This window comes from Coturnix japonica, chromosome 3 (genome assembly GCF_001577835.2).
Source record: "Coturnix japonica isolate 7356 chromosome 3, Coturnix japonica 2.1, whole genome shotgun sequence".
Classification (NCBI taxonomy): Eukaryota; Metazoa; Chordata; class Aves; order Galliformes; family Phasianidae; genus Coturnix; species Coturnix japonica.
In genome coordinates this window covers 98102158-98116025 of record NC_029518.1, presented here as the reverse complement: position 1 = coordinate 98116025, position 13868 = coordinate 98102158, and the positions used below count along the sequence as shown (strand labels likewise).

General features: G+C 45.7%; 2 protein-coding genes across 2 annotated transcripts; one reads left to right on the top strand and one right to left on the bottom strand.

The window, feature by feature from the left end:
* Positions 1 to 1043: 1043 nt before the first annotated feature.
* LOC107312341 (interleukin-17A-like) lies at positions 1044 to 3035 on the top strand. Its single transcript, XM_015859651.2, has 3 exons — positions 1044 to 1261; positions 1816 to 2060; positions 2482 to 3035. The coding sequence occupies exons 1-3, from the start codon at positions 1169 to 1171 to the stop codon at positions 2711 to 2713; spliced, it is 570 nt and encodes a 189-aa protein (XP_015715137.2). The 5' UTR covers positions 1044 to 1168; the 3' UTR covers positions 2714 to 3035.
* A 5793-nt stretch (positions 3036 to 8828) lies between these two features.
* LOC107312330 (interleukin-17F-like) lies at positions 8829 to 12975 on the bottom strand. The gene is made up of 3 exons (XM_015859641.2): positions 10892 to 12975; positions 10168 to 10412; positions 8829 to 9406 (listed from the first exon to the last, which is right to left on the bottom strand). The coding sequence occupies exons 1-3, from the start codon at positions 10916 to 10918 to the stop codon at positions 9169 to 9171; spliced, it is 510 nt and encodes a 169-aa protein (XP_015715127.1). The 5' UTR covers positions 10919 to 12975; the 3' UTR covers positions 8829 to 9168.
* Positions 12976 to 13868: the final 893 nt, after the last annotated feature.

The following is a 13868-nucleotide window of genomic DNA, read 5'->3' as shown; positions in this document are numbered from 1 at the left end:
CACGTCGAACAGAGCCTGACTCAAACACAAGGATTTAAGCATGTTTAATTACTTTCATGGTAGGGTACGACACAGCTGCAGGATGCTGGTCTTAACAAGGATGGAGGGAAAGCAGCATGTGCTGACAGACCACTTGGGGTCACAGATCACTGTCACCCCAAATTCAGAGCTGGCATACAGACAGCCCTGGGGCTACACAATGAGAAGCAGTTCTGCTCCCAACATTTTAAGTGTTGAATGGTATCACCTATCTTCCATAGTGTCTCATGGAGCAGATGCCTGTAGCTCCTTCCAGTTCTCCTGCCTACAAGAGGAGCCATTTTTCACTGCACTGCCTTCAAGGGGCATTTTTCTTGGATCTCTCTGTCTTCTCCCTTACTTAGAAACTGAAGGTTTAACTACATTCACCACAGCTCCTGGAGTCCTGTCTCATAGTGCAAGATCTGGAAGTGAAATAAAAAAGTTGGCAATCTCAGAATCAAATAAAAGCAGCCTTTGGGGTTTTATTTCCTATATGAAGAGTGACCAAGTTTGGAAACACGCTGTCTGAAAACATTCTAGTCAAAACTGAAATGTAACAGGTGAGGTATACACATATAGTATTAGATATGGATGTTGGCGGCCCTGCCAGTGTCAGAGCCTGATGATCCTTGAGGTCCCTTCCAAGCCAAGCCATTCTATGTTTCCATGATGTGATTCTGTGTATAAAAAAAAATAACCTGCTGTCCAGCAATTTAGAACGAAGAACCATCAGGGTGACCAACAAGTGGGTCCAAGCCATCAGTGATGGCGATGTTGGTGTCTGTGACACCTGCAGCATCTCAAGTTGAGACCACGAGGCACGTTTATTTACATTTGACTAACAGACGACTGCAGCCCCAATTCAAAACCTCATACTTTGCATGTGTTCGCTGAGGTGTGCATGTCAATTTTTCAGTGGTTTTCTAACACCAGCGTGGAGTTTTGTCACTACACAGATAAAGCAATGACATCACCTACGAGTCTAAGAAAGGGAGGGACCTATATCCTGTTTTCCACCTGCGTTAATGGAATATACACATACACTTTTCAATGTAAGACAAGAAACCACTGGTAAGGGTGGGAAAAAAACACCTACTCCCCATTAACTAGGACAGCAGGAAAGCCCTTATAAAAGGACCAGCAGCAAATGCACACAGACACCTTCAGCTCGACAGAGCCCAGCACAAGCATCAGCTGCAGCAAGAAAAGGAAGATGCCTCAGATCCCTTGTTCTCCTCTGGTAAGAACCTGCTTTGTGTTTTATTTTCCCCTAATTGGACAAGGATGTACTTCAGTTCTAATAGACGAGCATCAGGAACGGGGCACCCGTTTTTAAGAAAGCCATTTAAACCTTGAGTTATTGAGAAGAGCTGAAACAGGACTCTGCTGAATAGCACCAGAATGGGACATGTTGTATGGGTTTGTTAGCATACCATATACTGCAACAAGCCAAAACAAGCAATAAATTGAAAACTTATCCCTAGAGTAATTGGTGTTTTTTGTTGTTGCTATACTCTTTTAACACCTCAAATATGATATTATTTAGTATAACCAAGATTTGTACATCACCAAGTGGCAACTGAGTATACATTGGTATCAGTAAGAGTTAACCCATGCAAAGATGAACATGATATACAACAGATTTTGCCATAATTACCCCAACCTACAGTATGAGATTTTACTACCAGCTAGGATGACTGTGAATGAATTTCCCAGGCTCACAGAAGTATTATTAGTTGTGTGATCTTACAGCAGCTGTACTTTCACTGTCCTAAATGTACCATTTCTCTCCAGTTCAGACCATTGCTGTTAGTGTTGCTGGCCATGTTGTCAGCCAGCATTTCTGCCCATGGGAAGGTGATATGGCCGGGACTTGAACCAGAGAGCCTATTCAAGAAAGCAGATGCTGGATGCCCAACCCAAAAAGATGGAAAATTCCCTCAGACTGTGAGAGTCAACATAAGCATCAGCAACATGAACCAGGATACCAAAGTGGCTCCTGATATCAGCAAACGTTCACTGGCTCCATGGGATTACAGGTACTGTGTCTGTCCCTGTGGTCTATAAATGCACTGGGTTAAGAGTAATGCAGAGTCTATGTCTGTGTCGTACTTCAACATCGAGAGATTTTGTCAATATAAGGATAGCCACTGTCCATATAATCCTTTTTGTAAGCTAATTGATGAATAAAGGGGGATAGAGCAGAAGTATGGTATAGGCCAATATACATGGGAAAAAAAAGCAAATTAGCCTTGTAATATCATTAATGTATATACTGGGGCAAGATTTATCTTCAAGTGCATTTGTCACAGAGAGAGTCTTCTGCCCCCTTAAGGCAATCTTCCAGGGTTTATAGGTACCCATCCAGGGAGCTCATAAAGCTCCAGACTAACACAGCCCCAGCGATGCAGCAGCAATTCCACTGCTAATGCTTCCCTATCCTTTCATGTCAATTTACAGGATCGATGAGGACCAAAACCGCTTCCCCCGTCTGGTTGCTGATGCCCAGTGCCGCCAGTGTGTGAACTCAGCAGGGCAGCTGGACCACAGCGTCAACACCGTGGCCATTAAACAGGAGATCCTCGTCCTCCGCCGCGAGCCCAGGGGCTGCAACCACTCATACCGCCTGGAGAAGAAAATGATCACTGTGGGCTGCACGTGTGTCACCCCACTGATCCAGCACCAGGCCTAAGGGGAGCCCACAGCATGAGAATGGGGAGCTGCAGGAGAACAGCCTTGCCTGACAGCAATGAGAATCCACAGAGCTGAACCAGGCCACGATCATAGCGATAATCTCAGTTTTGTGCTTGTTTTGTCTTTAAATCCTTTTCCCCTTTAAAACTCTGGATTCAGAATACAGCCCCCTTCCACGTGCTCCGTGAGAAGTCAAACGTCTTGACTCGACACTTTGAAGAGCCTATTTATTTAATTCTATTTATGCCGATGAACAAGTTTGTAATTATCTATGTTTATTTATCTCTATGCAATAATAATAATAAAAATCAAACAGCAAATCAACTCTCTGGTGTTCTCTCTTTCTGAAGAACCCTTTCCCATACAGCAAGAAATCACTCCATTTCATACCATACAAATATGAAAAACCCAAGTTCTCTTGACAAAACCTAGCTCTGTTGCAGTAGAACACAAAGAGCACAGAACAATTATCACCTGTATCATTAGCATTGTTTTACCCATAGAGAAAGAAAGGCACCTGGGAGGAAATCATTTACTGAACGACACTTCAGCAGAAAATAAAGCCATGGGTGAATGCGCAGTTCACTTCATTATCTGATTGAGAGGGAGCTGTCAAGGAAAGGGTCAACACAACGCTCTAAATGCTTCTTTGGCAGAAAAGAAACTTACTCCCCCAGAATGGAGAATATATTTATACTATGAAGCTTAACTTTGGTTAGTCCTCCATAGGTAGGGAACAGAGCACGAGTGACTCAGATGGATCACTGAAGCAATCAAATGCTGCTCAGTGGAAATGCTCATTGCTAACCGCAGTTAATTTCCTCCACGCTCATGTCCTCCCAATGCATTTGCCACCAGTAGTCCACACTCCAGATATAGAACACACCATAGAGCCACCAACCTCCACATTGATACCAGCCCAGGCTGCCCAGGGCCCCATCCAACCTGGCCTTGAACACCTCCAGGGATGGACGGGGCATCCACAGCCTCTCTGGGCAGCTGTTCCAGCACCTCTTCACTCTCATAGGAAAGAACTTCCCCCTGACATACAACCTAAACCTCCCCTCCTTCAACTTAAAGCCACTTTCCCTTGTTCTGCTATCATCTACCCTTTCAAAGTCAACACATTGTGAGCAGCAGAAACAGTGAAGTTTTGTTCACAGCTTTAATTACCATCAAACACAACCTGATATAACATTGCCCATACAACGGTATTTAGTAGCAAGGTTCTAACTTGCTTCTTTCCTACCTTATCTCCATCAGTTCTTCCTTACGGTCTGCTGCAGGTCTTGAAGTTCACCCAGTTGACTGTACCAAGAATATCAAGCACAGGAGCAGACTACCAAATAAAAACCAAACAGCCAGGAGCATGACGGTGTTCTGTCTTTCAAAGGCAGGCTTCTCTGCCAAGACCCTGACATTTTTATGCTGCTCTCAGGGAGGTATTTATCAAGTTCAATTTCTACCCAGGAAGACTGAAATAAAGCTGGGTGCCCTGTCCATTAAATAACCCCTCAATATCCTACCACTTGCTATAGGGAGGAGCTTTGGCTAATGGTCTACAACAGCCAAAACGAAGGACCTTTTATCATCTGGTAGAGACAAGAAGATTAGCGAGGGCTGGCGCATGAGTATTGCAGATTTATTAGCAATTCTGAGAGAGCATCAATGTGGAAAAAGTCAGAACCAGGTCAGACAGCTGAAATACCAAAATGAGTACAACCTTCTGCCGCAGAGATGCTCCAGTCCCTCTTCCAGCCAGGTCATTATCCCTCGGACCATCTATCAAACCAATGAAATCCATTCCTTAAGGCACAACCATTTTAGTTTACTTGACCTAGTGCCAAATTCATGTTCTCCTCTGTAATGTGCATGGATGTGGTACATGGTTCTACAGAATACAATCATAGAACCATAAGGTTGGAAAAGACCTCTAAGATTGTCTGGTCCAGCTGTCCACCTATCACTAATATTGTTCAATTGGAAGCAGGTAATACTATGGCTAGAATCATAGAATCCTTAGAGTTGTAAGAGACCTCTGAAGGCCATTTAGTCCAGCTCCCTTGGAATGCACAGGGACATCACAGCTAGGTCAGGTTACCCAGCGTCTGGTCCACCTTTGCCTTGAAAGTCTCCAGGAATGGGGCATCAACCACATCTCTGGGCAGCCTTTTTCTGCGCTTCACCACCCTCACTGTAAAGGATCTTTTATTTGTATCTAACCTAAATCTGCCCTCTTTGAGCTTGAAACTTTAACCTATCATCACAGGCCCTACTAAGGAGTCTGTCCCCTTCTTTCATGTAGCTCCCCTCTAGATACTGAAAGGCCGCACTATCAGGTGCCCTCAGAGCCTTCTTTTCTTCTGGCTGCACAGCCCCAGCTCTCTCAGTTTGTCCTTGTAAGGACACCCTTCCACCCCTTGGGGTCATTACCTGGATTCATTTGGGTGGAAGACTATTTACAATGCTGTTGAGTTTCCTTAAGCATCGTGACCTAATACATCTTTCTCCATATTACTAAATCCAATGGATAGGGTGAATTCCAAACCAGAACACCTTGTCATGAGGTCATCTAATCAGTCCCTTTGTTTCTCTATGCGTGTCAGGAGGAATTTTTTCCCCTTAAAGGGCAGTGAGGCCCTGATCCTGCTGCCTGGATTGCTGCACGTGCCCCATCTCTGGAGGTGCTCAAGGCCAGGCTGGATGGGACCCTCTGCAGCTTGATTTAGTGGGTGCCAACCCTGCCGATGGCAGGGGATTGGAACTAAATGGCCATTGAGGTCCCTTCCAACTCATCTGAGTGGCAAATGGTCAGATCTCCGTGCTCATCAGTGCCCATTATCAAATCAAGCTACAGAGATGCCAGATGGCTGTGAAAGAGGAAAGTTTCAACACTGGCAAACCTTACAATGAGAAGAGGGCCAAGATAAGGGGGTAGAATGCAGATTTCAGTGGTCTGAAAGAAGAGGAAAACTGAAAAATATAATAGTGGTGACTGAGATAGAAGAGAAACCATCCGTGCTCATTTACTGGAGCAAGACATCTTGACCTTGATACAAACAAATTGTGCTCAGTAAGAATGGAAATAAACCAGAAACATAACTCTTTGTATGTGACCGTAAAACCATCAAAACTCACTTCTAAAAAGCTACGTCCAGACACAGCTGAGTAGAACCTGCTTGGTACGTGACCCCAAAGAGCATCAGGTGTATTACCAATATTACATTGAAGTGATAAAAAAAAAAATAAATAAATAAAAAAAAAAAAGAAGGATTAGGGTAGATTTCTTGCTAGGAAAATGAAGAAAGGGCCAAAAAAAATAATTGCAATAAGCAGAAATGGAACAGCACTGGAGAATATACCATCTTGGCCCACTCAAAAACATGTCTTCCAAAGCATATGTTTAAAAATAATATCAGAGAGGAAAAACGTAAGAGGAAGAAGGTTAAGGTGTGATATGGTTGAGTAGCTTGAGGCAGCAGTGGTAACAGGAGGACAGTTGGGGCTAGATGATCTTGTAGGTCCTGTCCAACCTGTGATTCTATGATTCTAAGGGACAAGGAGGGGAGATCGAGTCACGTATCTCATATTTTATCCTGTGATGGTGACATGGGTGCAGTTTCTGTTCTGGATCTGTCAGGTCACCTTGCGGTATGGCCAGGACCCACAGCTGGTGTGGAAAGTCATCTCTATTCACTCTGTTGTCACCAAATGCCCAAAGGACTGGTCAGCAAAGCGTTCATCCCCTCAGTACTTTGCCTGTTAGTTCTAATTCCCAATAAACCACAACTGTTTCTGGATTTTTAACTTATTGTTCCTCTGGTTTACTAAACACACAGCTTGCACAGCTCTCTGTCCCCTGAACCATTAAAGCTTCATCACCTGTATTTTTAATATATTTCTTTTGAGTTTTAATAGTAGTAGTTTTGAGCAACAAATGGACTTGGAGGCTTTAAAAAGGGCAACAAGACCAACAACCTCTGCCTGTTGTTAAGGGCCCAGAGAAGCCTGGATCACACCAACAGGAAAATACACCACAGCACAGATTGGGGAAGAGGCTTTTATCTGGGCTTACATCCCTGCTAATACAGGATTCTTTATGCTTCCTTCACCATCCCATGAGAGCTGCTCCCCAGCAAGGCTGCTGCTTGAGCTCCCCAGCTGGGCACAGCCAAGAGTAAGCAAAGGACAGCAAGAGGAGGTTAGAGAGAGGCGAGCAGAAGAGCAGAAAGGAAAAGCTCGGAGGTTCAGACACCAACCTGTTAGTATGGGTTGCTTAGCCCAGCGAGACATGAGGAGTCACTGTGGAGCTGCTTCTACACCTACAGCTGTGCCTCGTCCTCCTGGCACATTAACCAAGTTCCTAAAGGCTGCCCTAAACTCTATTTCAGAGCCAGATCCACAGCTGTGCTGGGAGCAGAGGCAATGGCTGACCCAGCACTGAGATGGGTGCGTTGACTAAAGGAGTGGATTGCTGCCGGGAGGGAAAAATAGGCAGAGCCTTTAGCAAAGGCTGATTCTCAGCTTCAAAGTGTATCTGCACTTGGTGGTGATATGACTGTGCTGCTTACAGGAAGCGTGATCTTGTTTGCCATGTTCTTAGATTGACCTACCTCACCTTAAAAGCTTCAAATCAACTCTCTAAGAACGATGCCATTAGAAGGAAATAACCTTTGCTGCTGGGTTTATTTAGAAGTAATCCCCACAAACGAGTGCCTGCCTTACTGAGAGATGTGTGGTTTGTAGTCAATATTGCTGGAGCCAAAGCCTCATGGCCCAGGGGTGAGGTCCATAATTAACTTCCTTGATTCCTTAGTTAATTGCTTCTGAATTTCCTTAATCAGCTGCTCCACTGTTCCTCCTATTAGAACAAATCTTAGGGTAGAGTGGTTGGCACAGGAGAGTTCACCCATTCAACTACCATGAACCCAATGTCAACCCAATTATGAGTAGAGAAAGAGCATCAGGCTCGTTTTTTCTCCACAAAACAAATGAGGACAACCCCACAGGTTAAGCTTATTGGGAAGGAGAGAAATAGGTCACCAGCAAGAGCTGGGTGTCACAGTGTGTCTTCCTGGTCAGTGGTTACTGGAAGAACAGTGCTGGAGTTCAGCAAGAGCACGAAGAGAAGCCTCCATGGGCTTGGTCCCCACCACATAAAGGGCTTGGTGGTCATAACGAAACAGCTGCTGCCACAAATGAGTACAAGTGCTTGTAATTGAATGAGGTGGTTTCTCCATCGTGCTGCCCATGGCTTGTTTAACTGGAGATAGGCTCCTAGGGCGCTTACGCTGCTTGAAAGTCAGGCATGAAAGGAGATGGTTGGACCTAATGATGATATGAGCTGCTCAGGGGAAGAAACAAAAATGCTTCTCAGAGTCTACTTGCACCAGGTATGTCTAATTTAAAGTGAATTAAATGCAGCTGAAATGAGAAAGCTGATAAACACAAGTTTATCCTAGTTTAAATGCAGGTGAATGGGGAAATAGAGACATCTCAGCTTCAACAGTAGAAACTAAAGCTACTGTCAAATCTTCTCCAGGTCTGCATGAGAGATGAGTAATGCTAATAATAATAATAAAAAAGCTAAAGCAAACCAACAGCAAAGAGCCCTGGAGGTGTTTCTCGTTTATTCTCTTGATATGGAGGGTTCCTCACCCACCGCTTCAAGGCCAGGTTGGATAATGAGCAGCGAGATGAATCCATCTCTTCATGTTTCCCTGAGTTCCTGCTCAACCAACCACTCAGATGGTGAAGGTGAGGGGAATGCTTAAAGATAATATACTGTTTGGAAGACAATAGGACAGATTGTCTGAGCTCATGTGAACCAGACTAGATCCCAACCCAAATTTCAGCTGCCATCCTGCAAGGCAATGTTACATACTGTTCTTCCCACCATCCTGACAGATCAACCCATCAGTTCCATTTCCAGTTCCTCCAGCACTGTCTGTGTAACTCCACTTCACTGATTTCAACCCTTTTTTTCCCCATCCTTCCCTCTGTTTAGATTGCAATTTCTCATTTGCTCTGCTGAAATCTCGCAGTGCCACTGCAGTACAAACCCATTCTACCCTGTGTCTGCTTTCACTCTGAGCTGGCACAAAACAACGTTCTTTTAAATAAAATACAAGTTTTATTAAGCTGATAAATTACTGAATAAATACAGATGAACATTCACCGTTTTTTTGGATATTTTGATTCATATAAATACAATCATAAATAGAAGATATAAATAGAAATACAAATGTTTCCCCTTCCCCCACCCTCCATCAATAGATAATGGTGATTCCCATGCTGAAATCTATAAATGAACTACAGCAAGAATCGGTATCTCTGGAGTTAATTTACCCAGATTCATATAAGTCACACTGGATGCAAGGTAGGGATTTCTCCTAAGAGGTGTTCATAGGAGACAGTTCTTCCTCCCAGCATTGCATCTGCTGCTGATTCCTCCTAGGACTGGTGCTGGATGACTGGAGCAGCACACGTGCAGCCCACAGTGATGAGCTTCTTCTCCAGGCGGTAGGTGGGCTGGCAGCCCCTCTGCTCCCTCCGGAGGACAAGGATCTCCTGTGTGATGGGGACGGAGTTGAGGCTGCGGTCCTCCTGCCCCAGGGGGTTCAGGCAGCCCAAAAGGCGGCACTCGGCATCAGCTATCACCCGGGGGAAGCGGTTGGGGTCCTCATCGAGCCTGCGGATGGGGACACAAAAGGGTTTCATGTGTGTTATGTTCTGGTGCATATGTCGTGGTAGGATCTTCTTTTTTGCCTCCTGAATCATAGAATGGTTGAGTTGGAAGGGACCCCACCTCCACATTGAATACCAGCCCAGGCTGCCCAGGGCCCCATCCAACCTGGCCTTGAACACCTCCAGGGATGGACGGGGCATCCACAGCCTCTCTGGGAAGATGTTCCAGCACCTCACTGCTCTCATAGTAAAGAACATCCCCCTGATATCCAAGCAAAGCACTATATGACACAAAGCCAAAGAACTTCCAAATCCTAAACGTTTCATTAAATGATTTCCTGTAATTGGAATCAATTTTGAGAGGCTAATGCTGCCATGTCATTTTGCAGTAGATGAATGGAGTTGGTTGAAATAAATAACTGATGGCTGATGGACCATTTGTGTTTGCTTGTTTTAATTGTCAGCATTCAAGAATTTGTTTCAGTTAGAACAGTGTAAAACTACAGTGTACTGACGTGTTTCTTTTCCTAAAAGAACTCTTCCTTGACTGATGTGTTCATTAGAAACCAAACAACGATGTCCTTTTGCACTGCAAATACGTTACTAGGAGCAGATTCACCCAACACCAAAATTAATGTGTGCATCAAGAGGAGCTTTCAATATTCACAAGACTCCAGGCATGTCCTGACAGTGAGACACTTTTTCACCCCAAAAGTCAACTGTGCATCATGGCTGTCGTGTTTCAAGTAACATCTATGGAGTTACCTGTAATTCCAAGGAGCAAGAGACCGGTTCCTGATGTCATGGATCATCCTGGCAGCAGGATCAGAGCTGCCAATGCGAATGTCGACTTTCACCATCGTAGGGAAGCCAGGATCCTTTTGGTTCAGGCAATCTTCACTAAGCCTCTCCGAGCCACCATCCTTCCTGGGCCGAGGATGAACTGCCTTCCCACGGGGCAAGCTCCTCACAGCCAGTGCTAAAACCAGCACCAAAAGCAGAGACCTGACCTGGGAGAAGGAAAGGTGTCATTGTCCCTATTCAGCCATGAGAGAGCACAAGGAACTGTGGCTGGACCACCCATCGATGGACCATGGAACCAGCATCCTGCACTCCTTCACTGCTGTGAAGGGGCATTGGGCAGCAGATCTTCACACTTGCATTTGGGTGAGATGCATCAGCAGGAAAAAACAGAGTAAGATTTGAGCAACACTCAGCACAACGGATGCTGGATTCTGATTCAAATTCTGATTCACAGTTGGCACTGCACCAAGTAGGGCATCCCTCCTACGAGCTGCAGAGCATCCTCCTCCTTCACAGTCAAACATCTATACAAGGTCCATAACAGACGCTCCCTTGCCTCCCAAACCAGGCCAGTCACATCTTGAAGATGCTATGGCTTTCTTTGTCCGTTGAGAACCATACCCACTTCCAAATGCTCAGGACACAAAGTCATATTGCAGTCCTTACACCACATCTAAACACTTACCACTGCAGTATAGCTGGCAAAAGCCATTTCAGCCTCTTCTGCTTTAGGTGAGGGCACGCACTGATGGAGCACACAGGTTTCCTTTCTCTCAGACCTGCCTTCAGTCTGTGTCTCTCAAAGCCAGCTGTGGTCTCCTATTTATAGTGAAGTTCAACCACTATCAGCCTTCCCATTGCAGCATAAAGATCACTAACCTGACCCAAGGTTAGGAGCTGATATTTCATTTTCTAGCCCACTTCCTTCCGTCTACCGAAGAAATGGGAGGGCAGATGTGTCATCAGAATCCCAAATCAACCAATATGGTATATTTAGGCAGACAAGTGATACGAGTAGAAAAAGAGGAAAAGAAAAACCTGTTCACACAGCTTTTTTTCCCCCTCTTCCTTCCCTGCTTTCTAATATTAATGTTCTCTCACCACAAACGTGTATGCATGTCACGATGGTTTGAGTTGGAAGAAACCCTTCAAGGCCATCTGTCCCACTCCCTGCACTGAACAGGGACACCCACAGCTCCATCAGTGCTCAGAGCCCATCCAGCCTGACCTTGGCTGTCTGCAGGGATCACTGACAGCCCCCCAGTCCCTCCAGACACCCAATGTTTCTTCCTCACCGATCCATTTTGATCCTTTTCTTTCCCCATCTTTGCTCTTACCCAAGTCATCCCATAGTTAAGTCTTGCCCAGTGCCAAGGCGTTCTTCTCAGGGTATCACAGTGACCCCCATGCCCTGCAGCCCCAATGCCATGCAGGGAAATCCTCCCCCAAATGTCTCTGCTACCGAAGCTCACACCCAGACTTGGGCTGACCGCCCTCCTGTGCCAAATGGAGGAGCTGGGTTTGGGGCCCTGTTGGCACTGCACTGTTGGAGTTTCTCTACCTGACACCACTCCATCATGCTTGTAGAGGATAACAGCTTTTGGATAACAGGATTTGGGAACGGAAGCTATTTTTGTTGCCAAAGGAGTCCATGGACATATCTAATGATGTTCCCCATGCAGGAACAACCTGGGAGAAACCTCTTCTGCAGCCAAGCTGAAAGAAGAGGATGGAAGAACAGGACTCATCACTCAGGTTTGTCTTCAACCATGAAGGTCAATGAGGCTGGTGGCACTGTCAAGCCAGAAGGAGCTAACCCCGCTCCTTGCTCTGCCATCTCTGTTTATGTGACTGGCAGAAACCTTCATTGCCCAACATGTTATGTCATTTCAAGATGTTGTAACCATTTTTTGTGGTCTGATCTGCCGGCGGTTCAGAAACCAGCAACTCATCTCCCAGAAGCTGTTTGTATTTCAGGTTAAGTTCACGTCAGGTAACATCCATTTCATGACACACGTTCCCATTCTGACTGTTCTTACCCATATATTCATAAACACCTCTACTAAGACATGGAGTGTGGAAGACCAAAAGGTGGTAAAGTTACCAAAAACCCATTTATATCGCCCAGAAAGGAATCTTTGCTTTTTCCCCTTGCTGTCAGCTTTGCTGTGGAAGGAAAAGGGCACTGCCATCATGCAGGTATGGGGTGAAGTGGAAATTGCCACACGCAATGAAGCGGTTACATTATCATGCCAACTGGGTTATTAGCCCTGACCACACCACCACTTTCCACTCACATCTCCTGCCTTCAGCAGCTTACACCTTCAGCGAGCATTCCTTCCTTGATCAGAAATTTCCTATGACTAAAGTTACCTTCAGCTGAAGCTCACAGAAATTTGGGTCAAAAAGAGGTCACTTAACATGGATCACTACAAAGGAGGAAAGAAATGACCTCAAAACCACTACCACCAAAAACCTCCTATTTGTTCCTGTGTTTTAAGGGCTTGGGGCAGGGATAGGGATGGAGACTCGGAAATCAGAGATTCGTTTCATTGCACGTCCAATAGATTTTCTACACTTGATATATGCTTAAAAAAAATAAGAGTTTGCACAGTAGGATTAATTACACACTTTGGTGAAGGTTTTACTGGCATTGGTGGGGCTTCAGCCATGCAAATTGGTTGTTTATAGAGCGCATTTGGATCTTAGAATCATAGAATGGCCTGGGTTGAAAAGGACCACAATGACCATCTGGTTCCAACCTCCTGCTGTGTGCAGGGTCACCAACCAGCAGCCCAGGCTGCCCAGAGCCACATCCAGCCCGGCCTTGAATGCCTGCAGGGATGGGGCATCCACAGCCTCCTTGGGCAACCTGTGCCAGTGCGTCGCCATCCTCTGGGTTAAAAACTTCATCCTCAGATCCAACCTAAACTTCCCGTCTCAGTTTAAAACCATTCCTCCTTGGGACTGAAATGGTATCATCTACATGTAGATCCCAGCACTGAATATCTCAGAACTGAGCACTGCAGGGCGGCTGGAGCACAAGCACCTCCAACTCACGCTCCTGCCTTTCTGGCAACCCCAGGTTTTCCCCTTTGCTACGTGCCACACCATAAGTCACCTACCTCCTGCTTTCAAAGCTGATGCTACACACCCATCCTTGCCCTGGTTGGGTTTGCTGACATTGTATGACCAAACTGCCGACCACAGCCTACAGATCTGAACTGGAAAGAGCCAATTTTGAGAGGAAACGTGGTTGGCCGAGCGTGCCGCAGATGCTGGCAGCAAAAACCTCAGAATGGGGCCATTAGACAACATCCTGCTCCAACACGGCAGCAGCCACAGCATTGTGTCATCAGAGCCTCGCAGGGAGCAGCAGAACCTTCACCTTCTGCAAGTGATGGTCAGCCTCACTTTCATGTTACACACTCATCTTGGCTTCACACTTTGGCCAGGGCTGTGGGTTGAGTGAGAGGCAGGGATTCAGTGGTGCTGCTGCTTGGGCACTCACCCATTCCTTCAGCCAACAAACATTTCTAGCAGCAGTAACCCTGTCAGAAGCCAAGTGGGGGCTTGAAACATTAAGGCACAATAAATAAGACATCGGAGCAGAACCTGGTTGCATGACTTGGTAATGCGGTTGATGCCCCATCCATGGAGAT

Excerpts from the sequence above, each read along its gene's own strand:
- LOC107312330 (XM_015859641.2), bottom strand. The coding sequence starts at position 10,918 with ATGGCTTTTGCCAGCTATACTGCAGTG. Across the intron at positions 10,413-10,891 it reads TTGCCAGCTATACTGCAGTG|GTCAGGTCTCTGCTTTTGGT; the intron begins GTAAGTGTTTAG and ends TCCTTCTCCCAG. Across the intron at positions 9,407-10,167 it reads CTTGCTCCTTGGAATTACAG|GCTCGATGAGGACCCCAACC; the intron begins GTAACTCCATAG and ends CCCCATCCGCAG.
- LOC107312341 (XM_015859651.2), top strand. The coding sequence starts at position 1,169 with ATGCACACAGACACCTTCAGCTCGACAGAGCCCAGCACAAGCATCAGC. Across the intron at positions 1,262-1,815 it reads AGATCCCTTGTTCTCCTCTG|TTCAGACCATTGCTGTTAGT; the intron begins GTAAGAACCTGC and ends ATTTCTCTCCAG. Across the intron at positions 2,061-2,481 it reads CTGGCTCCATGGGATTACAG|GATCGATGAGGACCAAAACC; the intron begins GTACTGTGTCTG and ends GTCAATTTACAG.